General features: G+C 48.8%; 1 protein-coding gene across 1 annotated transcript in view; it reads left to right on the plus strand.

Annotated features, from left to right (window-relative positions):
• The first annotated feature begins 6,715 nt into the window (after positions 1–6,715).
• LOC125639648 (lipase member M) overlaps positions 6,716–23,885 on the plus strand; it is a 37,546-nt gene continuing 20,376 nt past the window's right edge. Inside the window, exons 1-3 of the mRNA XM_048857195.2 lie at positions 6,716–6,851; positions 17,988–18,102; positions 20,617–20,815. Of these exons, the coding sequence (XP_048713152.1) occupies positions 6,717–6,851; positions 17,988–18,102; positions 20,617–20,815 (449 nt within the window). The 5' untranslated portion in view covers position 6,716. The remainder of the gene's footprint in view (positions 6,852–17,987; positions 18,103–20,616; positions 20,816–23,885) is intronic.

Genomic DNA, 23,885 nt, shown 5'->3' on the forward strand with positions numbered 1-23,885 from the left:
GCATGTATAAATCCAAAGAAATAATATAGTCGTGGATTAGTAAATTTTGTTTTACTTATATACATTGCCCAAAGTTGTCTCTGAAGCAAGCAGAAGGACTGGAGCTGCAGGGTAGAGATGGCACATATGCATTCTTTGTTCATATAACAGTGGTCAACGTGCGAGGATTCCTTCCTTTCCAATCTTGGAGGAACTCACATGGCTGCTTGTGATATGTGCTGATGCTGCCACGGGTTGGGCCGTTGCTGTTTTACAGCTCTTTTATTCCAGTCCCGGTGGCTCAGGAAGATATTGCTGCCACAGCACTTTTGGAAAGTTATCTTGATATGCCTGAGAGTTTCTTTTAAAGATTAGCTTATGTAGAAACTGTGTTGCACATCTTTCCTGCCCCCCCCCCCCCCACACACACGTCTTACTAGACTGACTTCCCACTGGGAGTGGCTTTGTCAAGTGTTGCCAGCTCTCGTAAGTCTTGCAATATTTTGTGTTTTGCTTCTTGAATCAAAAAATTTCATAAGAATCCCATCTTTGGTTTAAAAAAAAGGAATTTTCTACTCTTCATGGTTGTGGAGAAAAGCTTGAAAACATGAATCGAGTGCACTCAAGGGCTTAGAAACTAGGAGGCAAATAAAAAGAACTCCACATTTGTTTTTTTTTTAAATAATCTCATGCTTTTTAAGACTTCCATAATGTTAGGGGCTTGACTCATGATTTTTGAAAGCTTCGGGTTGACAAAACCCTTGGCCTTTTTGAGTCAGAGCAGGAGACATGCTTGCTTGGCTGTACAGGGACAGAGGTGCATGCAAGAAGCCTGTCCTCATGCAGCTATGCAAGGGCCTCCCACAAAAGCAGTCCCTGGGGAGCACAAACAGGTGCAGAAAGCAGAGAAGGGGAAGACATGGGGCCTTTACCCTGCTCCTCTGTGCATGGGCTAGCAGATCCAGGCTGGTGTGCTGTAAGGGCACAACCTGTTCCATGGTAATGCAGCTGCTTCGTCACCTCATGTGTACTGAAAGATCCACACTTCCCCCCTGTAGGGCTGTGCCATAAATGGTAGAGCAGGTTGACCCTTCTTTCAATGGAAAATTCTTTTTTGGACCAAAACACAAATGTTCACACACAAACTCATCTTGATTTTTCTTTTCATTTTATGATGAAAAATTTCAAAACACTTTGAAAAAAATAAAGTAATAAAAGCCACAATCCAGCCTTTAATGAGTGTTTTGGGAAGCAATAAAAGGGACCTGGAACAACCTGGAAACACACAACAAGCCTTGATGAGATGAGTTTGTAATGATTGATGTATCATTGTCTTGCATGTAGGATTATATTTTATGCGTGTCTTTGCCTGCAGACTTTATTCAGCTGAAAAAATGCTGCTCTTTTCTTTATTATCTCTTACTCTTCCAATCACTCTGATGTGCCCGTCAGTGTAGGAACCAGATACAAAAAGTACTACAAACACAATGTCTGTTTAGTTATGCCCAGGACCTTGGTCTCACTGACAAATCACATTTTCTATAAAGTTGTTTTCTGAGCTTCTTTATGTAGGAAAGAGAGAAGGGCTATCAGGACATTTGGTAGCTACATTTAGTCAGGAAAACTCTGCAAAGCACTGTGAGCTGAATGATGCATTACTTTTATTCACTCTGGTCTGCAGTCAGGGATTACCACGTCCAGAAGCCCTCTAACAAGCAAACCCTGGTCTAAGTCCCCAAGCTTCACCAGGTGTTTTCAGCCACAGCGTCACTGTTGATCCCAATATTGGAAGCATTCAGGGATTCCTGCAGATAACTAGGCCCTAGCCCTATGGGTTCTTTGACGACGACGACGACAAGCAGAAAAGCTTCTCTGTGACCTTCACAGTCAACCCAGGGTAAAGCACACTGCAGTAGTCTAATCTCTAGTTGACAAAAGCATGGATTGCTATGGGGAAAGTCCATTTCTGAGAGGGGGGACACAGTCCTATGCCTATATGAAGATAGAAGAAGATGTTTATGGTCATTGCTACTGCTTCGGTATTTAGAATTATTTCAATGGGAGTCACTGCTCACCACCTTGACAACGAGAGGTCACATGCCCTCTACAAATGGCACAGTCATAATTACTGGCATTTTCAAATAGCGCTTTCTTCACTTTCACACATGGGTGGCGCATATAATAGGCATGGGAAGGCATTGCCTTCCCACACAGGTGCAGCAGACACGTTGCTGAATGCTGGGGCCATGGTGGCCCTGCCTCTTCCCCTCCCTGCCTTCCACGCTACCGGATGTTTTTCTTTATTATGGTTCCCTAAGCAGAGACAGTTGAGAAGGCTAAGTAGCAGATAGCCTGCTTAGCTGCCCCTGAACCTGCATGGAACAGATACAAGGTCAAATTTCAGTCATGTCTGCTTTCCCAGCTGCTCCAGTTTTCTCCAGCACACCACCATCTCCAAGACGCCACCAACCCTCCTCTCCAGAGATCCCAGCTTCCTGTGCTGCTGCTTGCTTTGCCAGTTCCTTCCCCCTCCTCCCTGCTCGGCTCCCTCCCTGCTTGGCCCCTCACCCCATCTAGTCCCCCCCTCCCTGCTCCTTGGGTGGGCTAAGTGGGCTTCCTCCTTCCCTCCCCATCCTGTCCTGCTCATCCTCCTCCTCCACCCTCTCCCTGTTCGGTTGGCCCCAGCCAGTGAGTCCCCCTGTCTCCCTGCTCAGCCTCCCTCCTGCTTGCTCTTTGTGGGGTTTCCTCCTCATCCCCCCTGCCCACCTGTTCCCTGGGTTCCTCCTCCTCTCCTCTTCCTGCTTGTGTTTGGCTCCCTGTCCCCCACCACTCACTGATTGCAGTCCCCCTCTCCCTGTTCACTCAGCCCTCCCCCTCACTGCTCTCAGTTCCACCCACCTTCCCCCTCCCTCACTTGCCCTATCCCAGTTGTTCATTTTAACATGTTGTCTCGTTGAGGGATGCTATTTGTACTATGCATTATACAATGCAGGGGAGTGGGAGGTAAAAAGCCCCATCAGTTTGAAAAGTGGTTCTGGTTTTCACTGGCTGGCCTAGCTGTGGGATGCCTCCTGCTCTGCTGACGCTGGAGCAACTCAGCAAAGATGTAGGAGGGCAGATCACTTTTAAAAGAGGGCGGGCTTTTGGAAAGCTTGCCTCTCTCACCAACAGAAGTTGGTCCAATAAAAGATATTATTGCCTCACCCACCTTCATGGGTGGCAGGTATAATAGTCCAGGGGGAAACAACTTGTCTCTCTAAAAGGACACACTGGACAGTCTCTACGTAAAGGAATAAATGGACACAAATCAGATGTCAAGAATTATAACATTCATAAACCAGTCGGAGAACACTTCAATCTCTCTGGTCACGTGATTATAGACATGAAAGTTGCGATATTACAACAGAAAAACTTCAAAACCAGACTCCAGCGAGAGACTGTTGAATTGGAATTCATTTGCAAATTGGATACAATTAACTTAGGCTTGAATAGAGACTGGGAGTGGCTAAGTCATTATGCAAGGTAACCTATTTCCCCTTGTTTTTTCCTACCCCCCCCCCCCCCCCAGGCGTTCTTGTTAAACCCTGGATTTGTGCTGGAAATGGCCCACCTTGATTATCATACACATTGTAAGGAGAGTGATCACTTTAGATAAGCTATTACCAGCAGGAGAGTGGGGTGGGGGGAGAGAAAACCTTTTGTAGTGGTAAACACCCATTTTTTCATGGTTTGTGTGTATAAAAAGATCTTCTGTACTTTCCACAGTATGCATCCGATGAAGTGAGCTGTAGCTCACGAAAGCTTATGCTCAAATAAATTGGTCAGTCTCCTTTTCTTTTTGCATATAAAACTCATCACACATAATTTCTGTGTGAAATAAGGAATCCCGTTGAAATCAGAGTTGTTGGATGATTCCTCTCTGAACTCTACTGTACCACAAATACAGCTACCTACATGCACAGCCTGTTTAGTAATCAATTAAGAGTCCCTTCAAAGAGACTCGTTTGTTTTCCAGATAATGGAAAGTAAAATTTAAGGGAAGAAGCATGGTTTGGTGTTGAAAGCAGAGCTTGAAATGTGAAGATCTGGGGTTCTATTAATGGCCCCCCTGTCACAGACTTCCAGTGTGACATTGTACCCGTCATTTAAGGCTTAATCTCAAGGGGAGTCTTTCCATTGATTTAAAAAGACAGCAGATAGGGGACTTAATTAGCATGTGCCTCAGTTTCTCCATCCAAAAAACAGGGATAATAATACTTGCCTGCCTCACAGGAGTTCGTGTAAATTCATTGTTTTTGGTTAGGTGCTTTGAGGTCATCAGGTGGAAAATGCTTAGAAGTGCAATTTTGCGAAGTGTTTTTTACAATTCCAAAACCTTTATGCTTCATTCATGCAGTATGCACTTCTCCTGGATCAGAGGAGAATTTCAATTTGGGACTTTATGGGACGACTCCTCTTCCCACTGTGTGATGCTGGAGCAACTTGCCAGAAGGGGAGGGGAAGCAGGGATCCACCCCATCATCACTTTTCAAAGTAGGAGGTGGGAGGACTAGACAAAGACGCAGGTAGGCCAGCCAGCCTTATCCTACGTGTGCAGTCAGTCAGTGTTCTGCAGGGAGGGCTGGACCACTTGTGGCAGCAGGCAGCCTATGCTGTCCTGTCCTCCGAGCCAGGGCCAGCTAAGTGGGACTGGCAGCTGAGGCTGAACAATAAATGGCCAGGAGGCCCCCTCCACCAGGGCCAGAGCCTTTCAGAGCATTCCTACAGGTAAGCAGTGGCAATTAGGTTTTTTCACTTGTTCAAATTCTGCAATGGGCAGGGCTGGGGGAGGCGCAGAGAGCTTGAGTGGCCGGAGCCTGGGGGGGAGGGAGGTATGGAGGTAAGGAAGGTGGGGCAGAGGGAGGAGGGACATGGTGGCGGTGAGGAGAGGCGGCATTGATAGGATAAGACTCAACTCTTTTCAGTGGATGGGAGATTACATTTGCCTGGTGGCCAGTTTCTCATGAGAATGGTGCTGGTGATTTGGTTCCTTCACCCTTGGGGATATGGGATCTACCGGTCTGGTACATAAAGCTGGCACAACCATGCTGCCTCAGTGGGACTTTTTGCCGCCTTGGTTCTTTGAGCTAAGCATGTATTACTGTTATTAAAGTAGCAGCTAACCTTTATTTTACTGCCAGGATTCATCTCTAGCTGCAGCAGCCACTCCTCCTGGCAGTTCTTATTCATTGCCTGAGGTGCTTACTGCTGTTTAAACAATAAACACAGGAAGCACTCAAGTTTTGTTTGTGTGAAGAAGTGAAAATAAGGTGGCAGCTTTTGCAGTCTGATTCCAGCCATTTTCTTCCTATCAGGGTGCAAATGCCAGCTGAAGGTGAGGCCTGACACCTTGTTTTATTGTGTGAAGCAAGGATAAAGATTTCTCAATTAGCTTTAACTGCAGCTTACCATTATAGTTCCCCAGGATCATTGAGAGGGGGTCTGGGCACTTGAAAAGGCCATTTTGCAGGCTGCCTGCATGTCAACTATCAGGGTAAATCAAAAAACCTGTGACTGACTTTTTTTTATTCCCAAGTTTAGTGCTTTTAATTAGGTACCTTCTGCATATCCAGCCTTCACAAACACCATCTGGTGCACAGTGGAAAACATGCTCCATTTTCTTTACAAAGAAATTGCAGAAAAGTGGAGGGTTTTTTCAAACATAATTGGCTTAGGTTCAGGGATTTGGTTGGAAGGGGATGTGCACGTGGTGAGTGGGGGTGAGAAAGGAGGGGAGGGAAGAGAGGAGGGAGATGGTGGGGAAGGGACAGGGCCTGGACAGAGCAGGGTCTTGGGCAGAGCAGGGGTGGAATATGGGCAGGGCCACAGGCAGAAGAGACGGGCTACTGCCTCCCCAAGCAGAAGCTTTACCAGAGGTGAAAGTAAGCCGGTATGCCCCAGTATGGCATACCAGCAAGAGCCAGTGCACCGCACTGGGGCAGCCCAGCTTCCCCAGGGGGCAGTTTAAAGGGCCTGGGGCTCCCAGCCGTGGCTAGAGCCCCAGGCCCCTTAAATTGCCTCCAGAGCCCCGCTGCTGGAGCCCTAGGGTAGTGGCTGCGGGGGCTATTTAAAGGGCCTGGGGCTCCCCTGCTTCTACTGCCCCAGCCCTCTAAATAGCCACTGGAGCCCCGCCGCTGCTACTCCAGGGCTCCGGGAGCTATTTAAAGGACCAGGACGGTAGAAGCAGGGGAGCCACAGGCCCTTTAAATAGCCCCCGGAGCCCTGGGGGAGTGGGGGCTCCAGGGGCTATTTAAAGGGCCTGTGGCTCCAGCTGCCTCTGCTGCCCCATCTTTTAAATAGCTGCTGGAGCCCCACCACTTCCGCAGGGGGCACTTACCCTTGGGAGGGGGGGCACTTACCTTACAGGGTGGTCTGGGGCTGGCTCTGACCCCCTCAGCCCTGTCCCTTCCACCCTAGGCCCTGCCCCTTCTGGGGGCCAGAGGTGGCCCCAGCATACTGGTAAGTCATTGGACTTACTTTCACCCCAAGCTTTACCCACCTCCTATGCTTTCACACATTCCCTCAGGCCAGGGAGCTAAATCAGCTGTTCTTTGTGCAGGTATTTACTTCTAAGTCAGACTATTGGCTTTTTTCTTGCTATAAAAGTAAATAGTACCATTTTTTTTAAAGCAGAGAGCTACAGTATGTTCATAGCATTCCCATTAACAGATAAATGAATTGTTTCACACAGGCCCAAGATGCAGCTATTTATTATGTTGGCATATTTGTTCCAAGGAATTAGATATTCAGAAGAACTCATAAGATGGAACACTAAACATGGAGAAGAAATGCTAAAGAAGATCACGGTGGTTCCAGAATGCTTTATGAATGTTGTAAGTTATGTAATTTTCTCTCTTTAAAGTATGGATTGCATTATTACCAATACAACAACACTGATAATGGTCTGCATGCCAAATTAATGTTATTTGAGTCCAGTTCACAATGAATACAAGCTATGGTCATGTGTACAGTAGATGTACCTTGCATAAAATCACATAATAAGACAGCATGTTAGATTGGTGCTGCTACCACCTCACCTTTGGCTGAAAGAACAGGCAAGTAGCTGCTTTAGGGCACTGGGAGTCAAGACTCCTAAATTCTGTACCCAGCTCTGCCACTGATTCGCATTGTCTATGAGCAGTGTACTTAAGGTCTGTTCCAGCTCTTACTGAAATCAGTGGGAGTCTCTCCATGTATATGATCAAACATATACTGCTGTAAGCCATAGTCAGTTATTTAGGCCTGGTCTACACTAGGAGTTGAGGTCGAATTTAGCAGCGCTAAATCAATTTAACCCTGCACCCCTCCACACGACGAAGCCACTTTTTTTTTACTTAAAGGGCTCTTAAAATCGATTTCTTTACTCCACGCCTGACAAGGGGATTAGCGCTGAAATTGGCCTTGCCGGGTCGAATTTGGGGTAGTGTGGATGCAATTCAACGGTATTGGCCTCCGGGAGCTATCCCAGAGTGCTCCATTGTGAACTCTCTGGACAGCACTCTCAACTCAGATGCACCGGCCAGGTAGACAGGAAAAGGCCCGCAATCTTTTGAATCTCATTTCCTGTTTGGCGAGCATGGCAAGCTGCAGGTGAGTGCAGAGCTCATCAGCAGAGGTGACCATGATGGAGTCCCAGAATCGCAAAAGAGCTCCAGCATGGACTGAACGGGAGGTACGGGATCTGATCGCTGTATGGGGAGACGAATCCATGCTATCAGAACTCCGTTCCAGTTTTCAAAATGCCAAAACATTTGTAAAAATCTCCCAGGGCATGAAGGACAGAGGCCATAACAGGGACCCGAAGCAGTGCCACGTGAAAATTAAGGAGCTGAGGCAAGCCTACCAGAGAAGCAAATGGCCACTCCGGGTCAGAACCCCAAACATGCCGCTTCTATGATGAGCTGCATGCCATTTTAGGGGGTTCAGCCACCACTACCCCAACCCTGTGATTTGACTCCGTCAATGGAGTGGGAGGCAACATGGAAGCAGGATTTGGGGATGAGGAAGATAACTCACAGCAAGCAAACGGAGAAACCGGTTTTCCCGACAGCCAGGAACTGTTTCTCACCCTGGACCTGGAGCCAGTACCCCGCAAACCTACCAAGGCTGCCTCCTGGACCCGCCAGGCGGAGAAGGGACCTCTGGTGAGTGTACCTTTTTAAATAGTATACATGGTTTAAAAGCAAGCATGTTTAATGATTAATTTGCCCTGGCATTTGCGGCCAGTAGAGCTACTGGAAGAGTCTGTTAACTTGTCTGGGGATGGAGCGGAAATCCTCCAGGGACATCTCCATAAAGCTCTCCAGGATTTACTCCCAAAGCCTTTGCAAAAGGTTTCTGGGGAGGGCAGCCTTATTCCATCCACCATGGTGGGACACTTTACCATGCCAGGCCAGTAGCACGTACTCGGGAATCATTGCAGAACAAAGCATTGCAGCGTATGTTTGCTGGCATTCAAACAACATCCGTTCTTTATCTCTCTGTGTTTTCCTCAGGAGAATGATATAATTCACGGTCACCTGGTTGAAATAGGGTGCTTTTCTTAAGGGGACATTCAGAGGTGCTCGTTCCTGCTGGGCTGTTTGCCTGTGGAACAGAAAAGTTCCCTGCTGTTAGCCACACAGTGGGGGGAGGGGTTAGCCACACGGTGGGGGGAGGCAAAATGCAACCTTGTAATGAAAGCACATGTACTATGTATGTAATGTTAACAGCAAGGTTTACCATGAAAGAGAGTGTACCCATTATTCTATAAAATGTCTTTTTAAATACCACTGTCTCTTTTTTTTCTCTCTACTAGCTGCATATGTTTCAAGGATCACAGTATCTTCTCCTTCCCAGAGGCTAACAAAGATTAGAAGGTGAAAAAAAACGTAGTCATGATGAAATGTTCTCTGACCTCATGCTGTCCTCCCACACTGACAGAGTACAGATGAATGTGTGGAGGCAGACAATGTCAGAGTGTAGGAAAGCACAGTATGAACGCGAGGAGAGGTGGCAGGCTGAAGAGAGGGCTGAAGCTGAAAGGTGGCGACAGCATGATGAGAGGAGGCAGGATTCAATGCTGAGGCTGCTGGAGGCCTCAGCACGTATGCTCCAGCGTACGGTTGAGCTGCACGAAAGGCAGCTGGAGCACAGACTGCCCCTGTGTAACCAACCACCCTCCTCCCCAAGTTCCATAGCTCCTCACCCAGACACCCAAGAACGCGGTGGGGTGGCCTCTGGCCACCCAGCCACTCCACCCCAGAGGATTGCCCAAGCAACAGAAGGCTGGCATTCAATAAGTTTTAAATTTTTTAAGTTTTTAAGTTTTAAAGTGTAGTGTGGGCTTGTCCTTCCCTCCTCCCTCACCCCTCCCAGGCTACCTTGGCAGTTATCCCCCTATTTGTTTGATGAATTAATAAAGAATTCATGAATGTGAAGCAACAATGACTTTATTGCCTCTGCAAGTGGTGATCAAAAGGGGGAGGGGAGGGTGGTTAGCTTACAGGGAAGTAGAGTGAACCAAGGGGTGGGGGTTTCATCAAGGAGAAACAAACAGAACTTCACACCATAGCCTGGCCAGTCATCAAACTGGTTTTCAAAGCTTCTCTGATGCGCACCACGCCCTCCTGTGCTCTTCAAACCACCCTGGTGTCTGGCTGCGTGTAACCAGCAGCCAGATGATTTGCCTAAACCTCCCACCCCGCCATAAACATCTCCCCCTTACTCTCACAGATATTGTGGAGCACACAGCAAGCAGTAATAACAATGGGAATATTGGTTTCGCTGAGGTCTAAGCGAGTCAGTAAACTGCGCCAGCACGCTTTTAAATGTCCAAATACACATTCTACCACCATTCTGCACTTGCTCAGCCTGTAGTTGAACAGCTCCTGACTACTGTCCAGGCTGGCTGTGTACGGCTTCATGAGCCATGGCATTAAGGGGTAGGCTGGGTCCCGAAGGATACATATAGGCATTTCAACATCCCCAACGGTTATTTTCTGGTCTGGGAAGAAAGTCCCTTCCTGCAGCTTTTGAAACAGACCAAAGTTCCTGAAGATGCGAGCGTCATGTACCTTTCCTGGCCATCCCACATTGATGTTGGTGAAACGTCCCTTGTGATCCACCAGTGATTGCAGCACTATTGAAAAGTACCCCTTGCGGTTTATGTACTCACTGGCTTGGTGCTCCAGTGCCAAGATAGGGATATGGGTTCTGTCTATGGCCCCACCAGTTAGGGAATCCCATTGCAGCAAAGCCATCCACTATGACCTGCACATTTCCCAGGGTCACTACCCTTGATATCAGCAGATCTTTGATTGCGTTGGCTTTTTGCATCACAGCAGCCCCAACAGTAGATTTGCCCACTCCAAATTGATTCCCAACTGACTGGTAGCTGTCTGGCATTGTAAGCCCCCCCAAGGCTATTGCCACTCGCTTCTCAACTGAGAGGGCTGCTCTCATCTTGGTATTATTGTGCCTCAGGGCAGGGGAAAGCAAGTCACAAAGTTCCATGAAAGTGCCCTTATGCATGCGAACGTTTCGCAGCCACTGGGAATTGTCCCAGACCTGCAACACAATGCCGTCCCACCAGTCTGTGCTTGTTTCCCAGGCTCAGAATTGGCGTTCCACGGCATGAACCTGCCCCATTAGCACCATGATGCTCACATTGCCAGGGCCTGTGCTTTGAGAGAAGTCTGTGTCCATGTCCTCATCACTCTTGTCACTGCGCTGATGTTGCCTACTCGCCCGGTTTCACGTTGGCAGGTTCTGGTGCTGCATATACTGCTGGATAATGCATGTGGTGTTTAATGTGCTCATAATTGCCAGAGTGATCTGAGCGTGCTCCGTGCTTGCCATGATATGGCATCTGCACGGAAAAAAGGTGCAGAACGATTGTCTGCCATTACTCTGATGGAGGGAGGGGCGACTGATGACATGGCTTACAGGGAATTAAAATCAACAAAGGGGGTGGCTTTTCATCAAGGAGAAACAAAAACAACTGTCACACAGAATGGCCACCTCAAGGATTGAACTCAAAACCCTGGGTTTAGTAGGACAATGCTCAACCCACTGAGCTATCCCTTCCCCCAGTATTTGAGACAGGACTGAATCTCCATTAAACTTTTCAAGGTGCCCCTGACAGACCTCACCGAAACAATTGTCGGCCGTTGATTTCATGGAGGGAGGGAGAGGGGAGCAAATGAATACAAAACAAATCTGGTCTATTTCTTTTTTCATGGCCATAGTTTCGATCCACTCCAGCTATCTTTTACATCTTAGGCTGGCAGCATTTCTGCTAATAGCTTGCTGAATGTTCAATAGATGCAGTCAAATCGTAGAAAAAGGTATCTGGTGAATATATCACTTGACCAATTTCATAAATAATCAAAATATATGAGCTGACTAGTATTGGACCATCTCTGACACTGACCAAATACCACAAAAAGGATTCAGATGTCCAAAAGGTTGAAATTAATCAGAAAAGAACATATTAGTCTAATTCTATTCAACCAGCTGTATCGTTTAATCCTTAGGGTATGTCTACACTACGGAATTAGGTCAAATTTATAGAAGTCGGTTTTTTAGAAATTGGTTTTATATATTCGAGTGTGTGTGTCCCCAAAGAAAATGCTCTAAGTGCATTAAGTGCATTAAGTCGGTGGAGTGCTTCCACAGTACCGAGGCTAGAGTCGACTTCCGGAGCATTGCACTGTGGGTGGCTATCCCACAGTTCCCGCAGTCTCCGCTGCCCATTGGAATTCTGGGTTGAGATCCCATTGCCTGATAGGGCTAAAACATTGTCGTGGGTGGTTCTGGGTACATATCGTCAGGCCCCCGTTCCCTCCCTCCTTCCGTGAAAGCAAGGGCAGACAATCGTTTTGCGCCTTTTTTCCTGAGTTACCTGTGCAGACGCCATACCACGGCAAGCATGGAGCCTGCTCAGGTAACCGTCACCGTATGTCTCCTGGGTGCTGGCAGACGCGGTACTGCATTGTTATACAGCAGCAGCAACCCATTGCCTTGTGGCAGCAGATGGTGCAATAGGACTGGTAGCCGTCATCGTCATGTCCGAGGTGTTCCTGGCCACGTCGGCCAGGAGCACCTGGGCAGACATGGGTGCAGAGACTAAATTTGGAGTGACTTGACCAGGTCATTCTCTTTAGTCCTGCAGTCAGTCCTATTGAACCGTCTTATGGTGAGCAGGCAGGCGATACGGATTGCTAGCAGTCATACTGTACCATCTTCTGCCGGGCAGGTAAGAGATGAGAATGGCTAGCAGTCATATTGTACCATCTTCTGCCGGGCAGGCAAGAGATGAAGATGGCTAGCAGTCATATTGTACCATCTTCTGCCGAGGAGCCATGAGATGTAGATGGCATGCAATCCTTCTGCACCATCTGCTGCCAGCCAAAGATGTAAAACATAGATGGAGTGGATCAAAACAAGAAATAGACCAGATTTGTTTTGTACGCATTTGCTTCCCCCCGTCCCCTGTCTAGGGGACTCATTCCTCTAGGTCACACGGTAGTCACTCACAGAGAAGGTGCAGCGAGGTAAATCTAGCCATTTATCAATCAGAGGCCAGACTAACCTCCTTGTTCCAATAAGAACAATAACTTAGGTGCACCATTTCTTATTGGAACCCTCCGTGAAGTCCTGCCTGAAATACTCCTTGATGTAAAGCCACCCCCTTTGTTGATTTTAGCTCCCTGAAGCCAACCCTGTAAGCCGTGTTGTCAGTCGCCCCTCCCTCTGTCAGAGCAACGGCAGACAATCGTTCCGCGCCTTTTTCCTGTGCGGATGCCATACCAAGGCAATCATGGAGGCCGCTCAGCTCACTTTGGCAATTAGGAGCACATTAAACACCACACGCATTATCCAGCAGTATATGCAGCACCAGAACCTGGCAGAGCCATACCGGGTGAGGAGACGACGTCAGCGCGGTCACGTGAGTGATCAGGACACGGACACAGATTTCTCTGAAAGCATGGGCCCTGCCAATGCATGCATCATGGTGCTAATGGGGCAGGTTCATGCTGTGGAATGCCGATTCTGGGCTCAGGAAACAAGCACAGACTGGTGGGACCGCATAGTGTTGCAAGTCTGGGACGATTCCCAGTGGCTGCGAAACTTTCGCATGCGTAAGGGCACTTTCATGGAACTTTGTGACTTGCTTTCCCTTGCCCTAAAGCGCATGAATACCAAGATGAGAGCAGCCCTCACAGCTGAGAAGCGAGTGGCGATAGCCGTGTGGAAGCTTGCAACGCCAGACAGCTACCGGTCAGTTGGGAATCAATTTGGAGTGGGCAAATCTACTGTGAGGGCTGCTGTGATGCAAGTAGCCCATGCAATCAAAGATCTGCTGATATCAAGGGTAGTGACCCTGGGAAATGTGTAGGTCATAGTGGATGGCTTTGCTGCAATGGGATTCCCTAACTGTGGTGGGGCCATAGACGGAACCCATATCCCTATCTTGGCACCGGAGCACCAAGCTGGCGAGTAAATAAACCGCAAGGGGTACTTTTCGATAGTGCTGCAAGCTCTGGTGGATCACCAGGGACGTTTCACCAACATCAACGTGGGATGGCCGGGAAAGGTACATGACACTCGCATCTTCAGGAACTCTGGTCTGTTTCAAAAGCTGCAGGAAGGGATTTTCTTCCCAGACCAGAAAATAACTGTTGGGGATGTTGAAATGCCTATATGTATCCTTGGGGACCCAGCCTACCCCTTAATGCCATGGCTCATGAAGCCGTACACAGGCAGCCTGGACAGTAGTCAGGAGCTGTTCAACTACAGGCTGAGCAAGTGCAGAATGGTGGTAGAATGTGCATTTGGACGTTTAAAGGCGTGCTGGCGCAGCTTACTGACTCGCTTAGACCTCAGCGAAACCAATATTCCCACTGTTATTACTGCTTGCTGTGTGCTCCACAATATCTGTGAGAGTAAAGGGGAGACGTTTATGGTGGGGTGGGAGGTTGAGGCAAATCGTCTGGCTGCTGGTTACGCGCAGCCAGACACCAGGGCGGTTAGAAGAGCACAGGAGGACGCGGTATGCATCAGAGAAGCTTTGAAAACCAGTTTCATGACTGGCCAGGCTACGGTGTGAAAGTTCTCTTTGTTTCTCCTTGATGAAACCCCCCGCCCCTTCGTTCACTCTACTTCCCTGTAAGCTAACCACCCTCCCCTCCTCCCTTCGATCATTGCTTGCAGAGGCAATAAAGTCATTGTTGCTTCACATTCATGCATTCTTTATTCATTCACCACACAAATAGGGGGATGACTACCAAGGTAGCCCAGGACGGGTGGTGGAGGAGGGAAGGAAAATGCCACACAGCACTTTAAAAGTTTACAACTTTAAAATGTATTGAATGCCAGTCTTCTTTTTTTTGGGCAATCCTCTGTGGTGGAGTGGCTAGTTGGCTGGTGGCCCCCCCACCGCGTTCTTGGGCGTCTGGGTGAGGAGGCTATGGAACTTGAGGAGGAGGGTGGTTGGTTACACAGGGGCTGTAGCAGCAGTCTGTGCTCCAGCTGCCTTTGCTGCAGCTCAGCCATACACTGGAGCATATTGGTTTGATCCTCCAGCAGCCTCAGCATTGAATCCTGCCTCCTCTCATCACGCTGCCGCCACATTTGAGCTTCAGCCCTCTCGTCAGCCCGCCACTTACTCTCTTCAGCCCGCCACCTCTCCTCCCGGTCATTTTGTGCTTTCCTGCACTCTGACATTATTTGCCTCCACGCATTCGTCTGTGCTCTGTCAGTGTGGGAGGACAGCATGAGCTCAGAGAACATTTCATCATGAGTGCATTTTTTTTCTTTCTAATCTTCACTAGCCTCTGGGAAGGAGAAGATCCTGTGATCATTGAAACACATGCAGCTGGTGGAGAAAAAAAAGGGACAGCGGTATTTAAAAAGACACATTTTATAAAACAATGGCTACTGTCTTTCAGGGTAAACCTTGCTGTTAACATTACATACATAGCACATGTGCTTTCGTTACAAGGTCACATTTTGCCTCCCCTCACCGTGTGGCTACCCCCTCCCCCCTCCCCGTGGCTAACAGTGGGGAACATTTCTGTTCAGCCACAGGCAAACAGCCCAGCAGGAATGGGCTCCTCTGAGTGTCCCCTGAAGAAAAGCACCCTATTTCAACCAGGTGACCATGAATGATATCTCACTCTCCTGAGGATAACACAGAGAGATAAAGAACGGATGTTGTTTGAACGCCAGCAAACATACACTGCAATTCTTTGTTGTACAATGATTTCCGAGTACGTGTTACTGGCCTGGAGTGGTAAAGTGAAGGACACAATAAGGCTACCCTCCCCAGAAACCTTTTGCAAAGGCTTTGGGAGTACATCCAGGAGAGTCACGAATGCCAGGGGAAAGTAATCCTTTTACATGCTTGCTTTTAAACCATGTATAGTATTTTAAAAAGTACACTCACCGGAGGTCCCTTCTCCACCTGCCGGCTCCAGGAGGCAGCCTTGGGTGGGTTCGGGGGGGCGGGGGTACTGGCTCCAGGTCCAGGGTGAGAAACAGTTTCTGGCTGTCGGGAAAACCGGTTTCTCCGCTTGCTTGCTGTGAGCTATCTATAACCTCATCATCATCATCATCTTCTTCGTCCCCAAAACCTGCTTCCGTGTTGCCTCCATCTCCATTGAAGGAGTCAAACAACACGGCTGGGGTAGTGGTGGCTGAACCCCCTAAAATGGCATGCAGCTCATCATAGAAGCGGCATGTTTGGGGCTCTGACCCGGAGCGGCCATTCGCCTCTCTGGTTTTCTGGTAGGCTTGCCTCAGCTCCTTAAGTTTCACGTGGCACTGCTTCGGGTCTCTGTTAGGGCCTGTCCTTCATGCCCTGGGAGATTTTCACAAAGGTTTTGGCATTTCCAAAACTGGAACGGAGTTCTGATAGCACGGATTCCTCTCCCCAAACAGCGATCAGATCCCGTACCTCCCGTTCAGTCCATGCTGGAGCTCTTTTGCGATTCTGGGACTCCATCATGGTCACCTTTGCTGATGAGCTCTGCATGGTCACCTGCAGCTTGCCACGCTGGCCAAACAGGAAATGAGATTCAAAAGTTCACAGTTCTTTTCCTGTCTACCTGGCCAGTGCATCTGAGTTGAGAGTGCTGTCCAGAGCGGTCACAATAGAGCACGCTGGGATAGCTCCCGGAGGCCAATACCGTCGAATTGTGTCCACAGTACCCCAAATTCGACCCGGCAAGGCCGATTTAAGCGCTAATCCACTCGTCAGGGGGTGGAGTAAGGAAATCGATTTTAAGAGCCCTTTAAGTCGAAATAAAGGGCTTCATTGTGTGGACGGGTGCAGGTTTACATCGATTTAACGCTGCTAAATTCGACCTAAAGTCCGAGTGTAGACCAGGGCTTAGCCAACTCCCTAATCCACTCCGTACTTAGATACCAGCACTATGGTGATGACTACTCCTGAAAAATCTAAAATACAGTAGATATATATAATCAATAGTTTCTTGATTTTGATGTTTGAATTTAACTGATGATCTAATCCCAGAAATTTAGAATGGCTTGTAATTCTTTATCATTTTTAGGGATGCAGCATTGAAATCTGACTATTACATAGTGTAAAGCAGTGCTCTCCAATTTTTTTACACCCAAGATCACTTTCTGAATTTAAGGGCAACCCAGGATCTACCCCGCCCCTTCCCTGAGGTCCCTCCTTCCTCAAAGACCTGCCCCACCCACTCTATCCCCCCCCCATCACTGCTCTCCCCCACCCTCACTCACTTTCACTGGGCTTGGATAGGGGGTTGGGTTTTGGGTTCAGGAGGGGGTGTGGGCTCTGGGCTGGGGCTGAGGGGTTTGCAGTGTGGGAGGGGGCTCTGGGCTGAGCCTGGGGCAGGGGGTTGGGGTGGAGGAGTGGGTGAGCGGTGCAGCTCTGGGGAGGAGTTTGGGTGCTCCTGGCTGGAGCAGAGTGTTGGGTTGCAGGAGGGGTACAGGGTCCTGGCTCTGGGAGGGGGGGGTCAGGGCTGAGACAGAGTGTTGGGGTACAGGAGGGGGTAGGGTGCTGGCTCTGGGAGGGGAGTCAGGGCTGGGGCTTGGGGTGCAGGAGGGGGTTCAGGGTTATCCAGGAGGGGGCTCAGGGCTGGGGGTTGGGATGCAACCTCCCACCAGGCAGCACTTACCTCCGGCGACTCCCAGTTGTTGGTGCAGCATGGCTGCCTCTAAGACAGGCTCCCTGCCTACCCCAACCCCATGCCGCACCCAGAAGGGGCCAACACAGCCCTGTGGCCCCGGAGGGACGGGGTGGGCTCCACATGCTGCCCCTCTCTGCAAGCACCTCCCCCGCAGCTCCCATTGGCCACAGCTCCCCATTCCCGGCCAATGGGAGCTGCGGGGGCGGTGCTTGCAGGCAGGAGCAGTGCACGGAGGGAGAATCCTGCCCTGTGCCCGATCCCTGGGGCTTCAGGGTTGCGCTGGCCGCTTCCAGGAGCAGTGTGGGGCCAGGGCAGACAGGGAGCCTGTCTTAGCGGAAGCCCCGCTGTGCCGCCGGAGATCGCAATCGACTGGGAGATCCTCTAGGATTGACCAGTCAGTTGCAATCTACCGGTTAGTGACCCCTGGTGTAGAGGCTGCACTACCCAGGTGAATCACAGGTGCCCTTCTATGGTGATGTTACAGCATATTGCATCAACAGCCCTTCCTGGCCATCTGTTTCCCCCGAGGTTAAAGGGAGGGCTCAGAGCTTTGCTGTGCTTCAGTGATCGCTTTCGGGCCATTACCAGCTCGCATAATTATAACTCTTGGTAAATGAACCAGTCCTCAGCAGCCCTGGGACCTGGAAGAGCACAAAGGTAGCACCTTCTCCCTGTGCCTCCTGTGTTGAGCAAGAGCTCAAGTGGACATGTGGATTGGGACCAATGTTTCCTTCAAGAGACCTCAGTGCGCACACAATGTGAAAAATGGATATATGTATAAACAAACCTTTATTTGGCTCCCTGCAGACTGAAATCATCAGGTACCATGGATACCCCAGTGAGGAATATGAAGTTACAACAGAAGATGGATATATCCTTAGCGTTAACAGAATTCCTGGTGGGAAGAACAGTGGGAACACAGGTATGAGTTATTTGTATGAAGTAAGGAAGGCTTGGTGGCCCAAGTTTCTAAAAAACAGTCCCCTAAATTGCACTCGAGTATATGCAGCTGCAATACAATTTCTGCCCATTTCTTTGCCACCATGAAACATAGTTTTCAACCTTCAAAGATGCTAATAAGGGATATAGACACCATCTTGACCAAAACTTGGCGTAGAACTGATAACCTCCACTGCTAAAAGCATGAGTCTTTAGCTTGTACTAAAGAGCAAGGCTGTGAGCTAACACAGAATTGCATTCTCTGTGGCAGCAGTCTCCAACCTTTTTACGCCCAAGGTCACTTTTTGAATTTAAGGGCAACCCAGGATCTATCCCACCCCTTCCCCTAGGCCCCACCCCTTCCCCAAAGCCCACCCCATCCACTACATCTCCCCCCCTCCCCGTCACTTGCTGTCTCCCACCCTCACTCACTTTCATCAGGCTGGGGTAGGGGGAGGGAGTGTGGGTTCTGGGCTGGGGCCAAGGGGTTTGCAGTGTGGGAGGGGGCTTTGGGCTGAGCCTGGAGCAGAGGGTTGGGGTGCAAAAGCGGGTGAGAGGTGCAAGCTCTGGGAGGGAGTTTGGGTGCAGGAGGGGGCTCCGGGCTGGGGCAGAGTGTTGGGGTGCAGGAGGGGGTACAGTGCTGGGGATTGGGATGCGGCCTCCCACCGGGCAGCATTTACCTCTGGTGGCTCCCAGTTGTGCAGCGTGGCTGCTGCTAAGGCAGACTCCCTGCCTACGCGAGCCCCACACCGCTCCCAGAAGGGACCAACGTACCCCTGTGGCCCTGGGGAGGGGGGAAGTGAGGGTGGGTAGCATGTGGCTCTGTGTGCTGCCCCTCTCTGCAAGCACTGCCCCCCCAGCTCCCATTGGCCACAGCTCCCCGTTCCTGGCCAATGGGAATTGTGGGGGTGATGCTTGCAAGCAGGAGCAGCGCACAGAGGGAGACCCTTTCCCTTGGGGCCGCGCTGGCTGATCGCTCCTGGGAGCAGCATGGGAGCCTGTCTTAGCAGCAGCCCCACTGTGCCGCCGGAGATTGCGATTGCCTGGAAGTTCCTCTAGGATCGACTAGTTAATCACAATCGACCGGTTGGTGATCACTGGTCTATGGATTGGGTCCAGAGAATCACAGAGGACACACTGAGCAATGGGTTACACAAGCAAAGTGTGTGACAACATACACATTTCAGTTGGTGAGTCACACTTTAATTTACAGATTACTCACATTTTCAAGTACAAAGATCTATTTTAAAGAGATCTTTACACTATGTGATTCACATGCAACAATGCCATCCTCCCACATAGATCAGCAGCAGGGTGTGAAGGGCTAGGCCTTCCAATCCCTATTTTAGACTTTTACTGTTGAGCTCCAGCAGTAACTGCCCCCACCTTTTGGAGACTAGCCAGTGAAGGAGGACTTGACACACACTTTCCCAGTGATTTACATAACTGTTTACTAGTCAGCAGTAGCCTCCTGTGTTCTATCCCTGGCTTTGGGAAAAGGTCTGTAGTTTACACAGGTTGGAAAAAAGATAATCCAACCTGGTTTAATCACTCTGAGTGGCAGTGTGATGCAGTTGGGTTTGTCACATTAATTAGAGATCTGGGTTCTAGATCTCCAGACTCCTTCCTAACTGTTTTCTAATATGGGTTTCGTGGCATGGTGTGATAAGGCAGCCCCACCTGGAGTGCCCTTCAGTAATCCAGGTGAGCCTGCCTCAGTTTGTCCTTTCAGATACCCGAAGAACTCCATGACAGGCTCTCTTGCCTCAGTAGCACACCTTCTGGTAGCTGGTTTATTACACAAACAACATGCAATTTCTCTGTAACCAGAAGTTCCAACATAGCTCATTTATAGGAGCCAGCCACTCTGTGACACACAGGAATTTCACCTGCAGTTAAAATAGATGAGATTTGAACCTCAGGTCTCCTCTTGCCCCACTCAAGGACCTTTCACCTAGATTACAGGCATATTTGGGGAGAGGCTCTCACATTTGTTTTAGAGTAGCAGCCGTGTTAGTTTGTATCTGCAAAAAGAAAAGGAGTACTTGTGGTACTTAGAGACTAATACATTGTTGCCCCTCTGTAAGTCACACAAATTTGCCATTCAGATGCCAAAGCTCTAAAATACTCCACAGACAGAAAGTACCGATGTATAACTCCTATTCTTGGAATCTGCACATGAGGAGTCACAATGTGGGCAAAGAACAGATCCCAGAGCTTTAGATTTCTTGCAAAAGGCGTGCAAAAAGTGACACAGTCCAGTAGGAAATTGCCAAAAGAGGCGACCTTTGACCTTATTATTCTTTCTCTATCAATCCACTTTTCATCAAATCAGCATGAAAAACCCAGTCATGCCCCAATTTTATTCTATGTTTTGATTTTTGCCATTTCAATGAGACTTTTACAAAATAAGGTCCTGTTAAAGCAAACTCTGTAACACAACCTTCACTACTGTGGAGCTACTGCCGTACCCTAATAAAATGTTCTTCCTTTTCAGGGCAAAAGCCAGTAGTGTTTTTGCAACATCCAGTCCTAGGAGATGCTACTCACTGGATTTCAAACCTGGACAACAACAGCCTGGGCTTCATGCTAGCAGATGCAGGCTTTGATGTTTGGTTGGGAAACAGCAGAGGGAACACTTGGTCTACAAAACACAAGACACTTAAACCTGACCAACAAAAGTTCTGGGAATTCAGGTAGAGTGAATTATTTAAAACTACTAAAAATGGAACTGGCTGGGTCCTTGGTGACTGGCTGGGCTGGGGGATAGATAATGGGATAGGGGAATCTTTCCCTTTCACATTATTAGCTGATACCTAGCACAGATTGGTAGTGACCCAAAAGTGGGAGGGGACCTATAATGACAAGCAATATGATAAAAAGACACAGGGCACCCATTGGGGCTGAAGTGCGGGAGAGGAATGGTGGGGAGGGACTGAAGGTGTAAGGGAAGGGTGTGGTTAAAGGGAGGTGGATACTGAAGTGAGTTAGGGGAGGAGGAAGAAAAGGAAGATGAGAAGCATACTGGACAGTGATAGTGAGATTGAGCAGCTGAAGGGCTGCAGTGATAGGAGAGAGTCAGGATAAAGTGGCATGAACAACCAATGGCAATGGAGCAAATGAGAGAAAAAACCACCTATTCAGAGTCAAAGTATCAAAACTGGTATGAGACTGAAGGGTTCTCCTGTCTGTAGCTCCTCATGGGCATGGGGAAAGGCCCATGGCTTGGTGCTTTGGCACATTGCACTAATCTCAGGTCTCCTGAGCTGACATGCTTCTGCCTTGATCTCTGGAGACAGAGCTGCCTTACTTTCTGAAGTGAGGCCAAGAACCCAAACCTCTAAATGGTTTGACTTAGTCATAGAATCATAGAATATCAGGGTTGGAAGGGACCTCAGGAAGTCATCTAGTCCAACCCCCTGCTCAAAGCAGGATCAATCCCCAACTAAATCATCCCAGCCAGGGCTTTGTCAAGCCTGACCTTAAAAATATCTAAGGAAGGAGATTCCACCACCTCCCTAGGTAACGCATTCCAGTGTTTCACCACCCTCCTAGTGAAAAAGTTTTTCCTAATAGCCAACCTAAACCTCCCCCACTGCAACTTGAGACCATTACTCCTTGTCCTGTCATCTTCTATCACTGAGAATAGTCTAGAGCCATCCTCTTTGGAACCACCTCTCAGGTAGTTGAAAGCAGCTATCAAATCCCCCCTCATTCTTCTCTTCTGCAGACTAAACAATCCCAGTTCCCTCAGCCTCTCCTCATAAGTCATGTGTTCCAGACCCCTAATCATTTTTTTTGCCCTTCGCTGGACTCTCTCCAATTTATCCACATCCTTCTTGTAGTGTGGGGCCCAAAACTGGACACAGTACTCCAGATGAGGCCTCACCAATGTCGAATAGAGGGGAACGATCACGTCCCTCAATCTGCTGGCTATGCCCCTACTTATACATCCCAAAATGCCATTGGCCTTCTTGGCAACAAGGGCACACTGTTGACTCATATCCAGCTTACACTGTCACCCCTCGGTCCTTTTCTGCAGAACTGCTGCCTAGCCTTTCAGTCCCTAGTCTGTAGCGGTGCATGGGATTCTTCCGTCCTAAGTGCAGGACCCTGCACTTATCCTTGTTGAACCTCATCAGATTTCTTTTGGCCCAATCCTCCAATTTGTCTAGGTCCCTCTGTATCCTATCCCTGCCCTCCAGCATATCTACCACTCCTCCTAGTTTAGTATCATCCGCAAATTTGCTGAGAGTGCAATCCACACCATCCTCCAGATCATTTATGAAGATATTGAACAAAACCGGCCCCAGGACCGACCCTTGGGGCACTCCACTTGATACCGGCTGCCAACTAGACATGGAGCCATTGATCACTACCCATTGAGCCCGACAATCTAGCCAACTTTCTACCCACCTTATAATGCATTCATCCAGCCCATACTTCTTTAACTTGCTGACAAGAATACAGCAGAGGGAACACTTGGTCTACAAAACACAAGACACTTAAACCTGACCAACAAAAGTTCTGGGAATTCAGGTAGAGTGAATTATTTAAAACTACTAAAAATGGAGTACTAATTATTTAAAACTACTAAAAATGGTCTGTGGGAGACCGTGTCAAAAGCTTTGCTAAAGTCAAGAAACAATACATCCACTGCTTTCCCTTTATCCACAAAACCAGTAATCTCATCATAGAAGGGGATTAGATTAGTCAGGCATGACCTTCCCTTGGTGAATTCATGCTGACTGTTCCTGATCATTTTCCTCTCGTGTAAGTGCTTCAGGATTGATTCTTTGAGGACCTGCTCCATGATTTTTCTGGGGACTGAGGTGAGACTGACTGGCCTGTAGTTCCCAGGATCCTCTTTCTTCCCTTTTTTAAAGATTGGCACTACATTAGCCTTTTTCCAGTCATCCGGGACTTCCCCCGTTCGCCACGAGTTTTCAAAGATAATGGCCAATGGCTCTGCAATCACAGACGCCAATTCCTTTAGCACTCTCGGATGCAACGCGTCCAGCCCCCTGGACTTGTGCACGTCCAGCTTTTCTAAATAGTCCCTAACCACCTCTTTCTCCACAGAGGGCTGGCCACCTACTCCCCATGCTGTGATGCCCAGCGCAGCAGTCTGGGAGCTGACCTTGTTCGTGAAGACAGAGGCAAAAAGAGCATTGAGTACATTAGCTTTTTCCACATCCTCTGTCACTAGGTTGCCTCCCTCGTTCAGTAAGGGGCCCACACTTTCCTTGGCTTTCTTCTTGTTGCCAACATACCTGAAGAAACCCTTCTTGTTACTCTTAACATCTCTTGCTAGCTGCAGCTCCAGGTGCGATTTGGCCCTCCTGATTTCATTCCTACATGCCCGAGCAATATTTTCATACTCTTCCCTGGTCATTTGTCCAATCTTCCACTTCTTGTAAGCTTCTTTTTCATGTTTAAGATCCGCAAGGATTTCACTGTTAAGCCAAGCTGGTCGCCTGCCATATTTACTATCCTTTCGACACATCGGGATGGTTTGTCCCTGTAACCTCAATAGGGATTCTTTGAAATACAGCCAGCTCTCCTGGACTCCTTTCCCATTCATGTTATTCCCCCAGGGGATCTTACCCATCTGTTCCCTGAGGGAGTCGAAGTCTGCTTTCCTGAAGTCCAGGGTCCATATTCTGCTGCTTACCTTTCTTCCCTGTGTCAGGATCCTGAACTCAACCAACTCATGGTCACTGCCTCCCAGATTCCCATCCACTTTTGCTTCCCCCACTAATTCTT

This window comes from Caretta caretta, chromosome 7, assembly GCF_965140235.1.
Source record: "Caretta caretta isolate rCarCar2 chromosome 7, rCarCar1.hap1, whole genome shotgun sequence".
Lineage (NCBI taxonomy): Eukaryota > Metazoa > Chordata > Testudines > Cheloniidae > Caretta > Caretta caretta.